Raw genomic sequence first — 4,958 nt, forward strand, 5'->3', positions numbered from 1 at the left:
GAGAAATACGTGCCATGTGTTGACTCTCCAACACGTTACGTAGATATCAGAGATGAGGATGTTGAGTACGGAAGTTTACTACTTTGAATGTTCTCTCGTCATTACGTAATTTTCATTGACTTGCCGTGTAAGTATGTACATACCGCATAACAACATGCTTTTGATGTACGAGCCGATTTATTGCTTCTCCCAGCGTATAGCAAGGAAGCTTATTTATGTGTTACACAGTGCATTATTTGTAAATAAAGATCGTTCGTCTACCTCGTCGCACACAGAGTCGTCTATTTCACGCTAGGTACGTCTATAACGATTTACAGTTTTTGTCAAAACACTTGAGAGCTGGTCTCATCTCTTGACACTAAAATTTAGTACATGCCTATGAAGGAATTTAGGGACGTGGCTGATATACGTTTCTACTAAGATGTAGATTAACTTTAATCTTAGTTTAACTTACTTTTTACCTTCTCTAGTTTTAAGAATTAGAAAAAAGAGGAAGAGTAAATTAAATCAGGCTACAAAACTAAAATTAGGATAATCAAGGAAATTGAAAATAGGGAAAATTAGGAAAAAATCAGAGAAATTTTGCAAAATTTTCTGTTTCACGAAATTAAAATTATCGGTGTTAAAGAAGTTTAATATGCGTACGGAACACACCTATGGAATCTTGGAATATTATTAACTTATCAAATGCAAATAGTGTTAGTAGCATTAATAGTAATTTATGTTGCTATGAATTGCTCTCTTAAAAATATTTGATAGTTTTCAAATAAGGACATTGCAAAAAAAAATTTAAATATTATTGAAGCATTAGGAAAAAAATCACGAAATTTTGTCTGGGAATTAGGAAAAGTTATGGAACTTTAGGATAAGGAATTTGTGGCAATTCTGTAAACCGAGATTAAAGTTAAAATCTAAAAAGGTAGAAATGAGCTTGAAAGAGAAATTAAATTAAGTCTTTTCGCGCGGCAAAGATTTGTGCAATGAAGAGATATATGTTACGTATCAATTAATAGTTCAAGATTTTTAATGTTGATGCCTTAGGACCAGAGTCAATCTCAAAGTACTCAAATAAATACGTTGTATGCGCACTCTCCACTGTAAGATAATGCGATTTATAATGTAAAATGTTTCGGTCGGCCGAGAGAGGGGGAGAGAGAGAGAGAGAGAGAGAGAGAGAGAGAGAGAGAGAGAGAGAGAGAAATATATATATAAGTATTCTTCGTTCGTTCTCGTTTTCCTGCGGTTTGATTCAATCCGATCAAGTTATCCTAATCCGATCAAGTTATTCTTGCTGCGAAATGGAATGAAAGATATACGTAAAGCAAAAAGAAAAAAAAAATCGAAATTGCGAATGGCGATAATTAGCCAGAGGATTAATGACTTGACTTCTATTGTTGGTGTACAGTGCCGGTCGAGGAGTTTCAGTTCGCGAAGCTGCGCAAACGACGAATAAAGAGTAACGACAGCTCGTCGACGGAGAGCAACAACGATCAGAGTAACGCCGATACATCGTCCTGCACATCCGATACCGGTTGAAAGCCGGGCAGTAATGAGAGAAAGAGGGGGAGAGAGGATGAAAGAGAAACGCTTGTCATAATAATTGTTCCAAAGTCGGGCTCACGCACCGGCCGCTTTGAATGTTGCTCGGGAGCGATACGGGCTAATCAATCGGCCAATCGATCGATCGATCAGTAAGGCAATAAGGGAGTCGGGAGGCGCGGAGTCTCGAGGTCACGCACAGCCATATCTCGATGTTATTGTGCGAGCTGCGAGTTTGTGAGTACTGTCAATGTTAAGAAAAATAAATTCTTTGTACAATACATGGTAGAGCGGTGTTGATCAATTCCACACGACTGTTCCGGCGAGAGCGTGCAATGGCAAAAGAAAGAAAAAAAAAGAGGAGGAGAGGGTGTTCTTACGGGACACTTGGGAGTTTTAATTCGCGAGTCGCGTCAGACCGACATTCGCGAGACGTCCGGAATCGTCACCACCTGGGGCGTTTCATTAGCGAGGACGCAGCCGTCGTCGTTGTGAAATATTTCGCTTGTCCGGCCGGCAAAGGTGGCGCCGAGATTAATGCGAATGCTTTTCACGGCTGCATCCGCGCCCACGTCGCGACGGCTTCGCTATACTTAGCCAGCGCGACGCGCGCGTCTGGGAAAGATTCACGTGAATTCTTTCGGCGTGTTAATTCAGGAGATTCAGGAAGGAGACGTTCCAAGTGTCCACTGTACGTGTTCAGCGCAGCGAGGGAGTACAGTGAACGAAGTCGACGTCGTTGTGACACGTCGCTTCGGCGAAACGAGAGGTCGTCGAATGCTACTACAAGTCGCACCCTTCCCATACAGCACAGAATTTGCAGCAATATTGTTGCAACATGCAATGTTGCTGCAACTTTTGTGCAACCTTGCGCTGTAGAGGTTTATTCCGGTCATTAGTTGTAAAATTCAAGTATAAGTGTGAATACACAACAGGTGAAGAGTAATGCCTATGATGGTCGAAGCTAGATCTTAGGTGTTTAATAATTTATGTGAATTTATGTCGACTCTGGACTCGAGTTCTTCTCGGTGCAGAAGTCAAGTGTGTACTTTGTAAATTGTTTGAAGTGAGATTCACTCCAAAGAATTTAGCTGCTTTTCCTGTTGAATGCAGCCATTAGTAATAGATGAATAAAAGGGAAACATAACGAAACTATAAGGATGCAGATTTTATCGTTAGTATTTTTTCGAAACGAGAGCAACACGTCATTGCTTTCATTCGAGGATCAATAGACGCAACAGCGTTTCGTGTAAAGTATATTCTCCCGTAAGTTCTTTCGTACATTTTTACACGATTCCTTTTATTTTAAAGTTGAAGTTACGTCGGAATTTTACAATATTTTTCTTTTCCTGAAGTAGTTTTTATAGGAAGTTTTAAAAATAACTGTACAAAAAAAAAACTTAATCTCTCCGTCTCCGTCGTCTCTCTCTTTCTTTTTATCCGAGGTTCATTTGCAAGTCTTCTCATGGATTTCAGATATTTGCTCCACCTTCGCTTTTCCCAGATTCTCCAGCGAAACGGCGTAATCGCGTTGTAACCGGCGGTTGTAATTATTTACAGATTAACGGGATCCGCGCAAGCTGTTGCCACGGAATCACCGCCGTTTACCGGTCGCGAATGTTAATTTTTCTTCTGCGGTTTGTTATCGTCCGGCGTAAAATATTGTTAGCAATCGATTTCTAGCTCTGCTTTCTACCATCGATGGTTTGTGCTATACACAGACGTCACGCGCGTGCATACACATATACAAGTGCGACGCTCCTTGCGCGCGCGGAGAAGACGCCAGTCGTCGCGATGCCAGAAACCAGCTGCGCCTCAGCTGTTTTCTATCCATTCCGCCTTGCTTCCTTTCTCTCGACGACGATTGGACATTTCGAAATAAAATCTTAGATAGACGTGACACGTGGAGCGTATTCGCGTTACATAGAATTCTTGACGATTCGCGTATAATTAAACTCGAGTCACCCTTTACATTGTTCAATTTATAGTATAATATTTAACCTAATTTAACAATGCATTGACTATATAGTGTAAAAAAATTTAGTAAATATTTACTTGTATTAAAGAATATTCACTTGAAACTATTTACTTGGATTTAGAACATTTTTTTTCAGTATGCTCTCAATATATCGTTATATTTTATAATTAAAACGTACTGAAAAACTACTGAAAATTTTCTAAATCCAGGTAATTTTTTTCTTGAATAATTTCGAGTAAACATTTCTTTGTTGCAAGTAAATATTTACTAAATTTTTTTCAGTGTAGGTGCAGTAGCGATTTAAATTTGATTAAATTTGACGCCATAGATTTAACAGTGTATGCACGTAAAAATTTGCTCTGTATAAAGTTCTCATCTTGCGACTCCTGTTCACTATAGATATCTCTCAGATTATGACGTCAGAAGCGAGAGAACACATACTTAAAATAAAAATTCTTGCAAATTATATTCAAGTAGAAATATTTTTCAATGAAACAACATTTGCAATCGATAGAACGTAAAATTCGAATATAAGTAAAATGAATATAAAAATAAAAATAGTTTTGTGACTCCAAGAATAAATCAAAATAGAATAGACTTATAAAATATATCAAAAACTATCTTCTTGCTTCGGGGAGAGATTAAATCATTTATTTCTATATATTATTAATTTGAATTTGTCACAGCTGTGAATCACAGATTATTTCGTTTTTAGTTATGCATAATTCATTTCCAGATATATAGTTATTTATTAATTAACAATAGAATAAAAGCAGAATTTCCATTATATTTTATAAGTCGTCCATTATATTTTATCGGTTCTATTGATTGCATGTTATTTTATTGAAACATTTCCATATTAATACATTTTGCAAAAATTTTTATTGTACATTTCTCGCTTCTAACGTCATAATCTGAAATGAAATTATAAGTGAATAGGAGCTTTAAATTATCAATTTAAATTTATCACAGCTTTTAATTACAACAAAAATATACACGCACAGAGTAGATCTTATTTATTTAAATTATATGTATATTAATTTTTTCCTTTTTATATTATTCATTTAATCGATTGGCGAAAATATCTCGAAAAGATATTTGTTATGAAAAAGATATATCTTTAGATGATTATTTATCCAATACTATTATTTGAAATTTGAAACATATTTTTTTATGTATTATGATGTATACTCGTAATATACATCGGAAACTAAATTTTAATAAATATTTTTTTAAATAGTACTAACTAAATATTTACTAAATGTAAAAAACTTATACTTTTTGATTGAGTAAATATTTATTTACTGTAAGTAAATATTTAATTAGTGCTGCTTAAACAAATATTTATTAAAATTTATTTATTTTCTGTCAATACGTACATAAATTAAATTAAATTATGAGATACGCGAACGCAGGTGAAACGAGGTGCGAGATATCCGAG

The 4,958-nt window shown here is 35.8% G+C and overlaps 1 protein-coding gene across 1 annotated transcript in view; it reads left to right on the forward strand.

Moving 5' to 3' along the window:
- Positions 1-2,272, forward strand: part of LOC108756886 (kxDL motif-containing protein CG10681) — a 5,351-nt gene extending 3,079 nt beyond the window's left edge. The window contains exon 4 of the mRNA XM_018501033.1: positions 1,406-2,272. Within this exon, the coding sequence (XP_018356535.1) occupies positions 1,406-1,536 (131 nt within the window). The 3' untranslated portion in view covers positions 1,537-2,272. The remainder of the gene's footprint in view (positions 1-1,405) is intronic.
- Positions 2,273-4,958: the final 2,686 nt, after the last annotated feature.

The sequence above is a fragment of the Trachymyrmex septentrionalis genome, unplaced genomic scaffold (assembly GCF_001594115.1).
Source record: "Trachymyrmex septentrionalis isolate Tsep2-gDNA-1 unplaced genomic scaffold, Tsep1.0 scaffold13, whole genome shotgun sequence".
NCBI lineage: Eukaryota > Metazoa > Arthropoda > Insecta > Hymenoptera > Formicidae > Trachymyrmex > Trachymyrmex septentrionalis.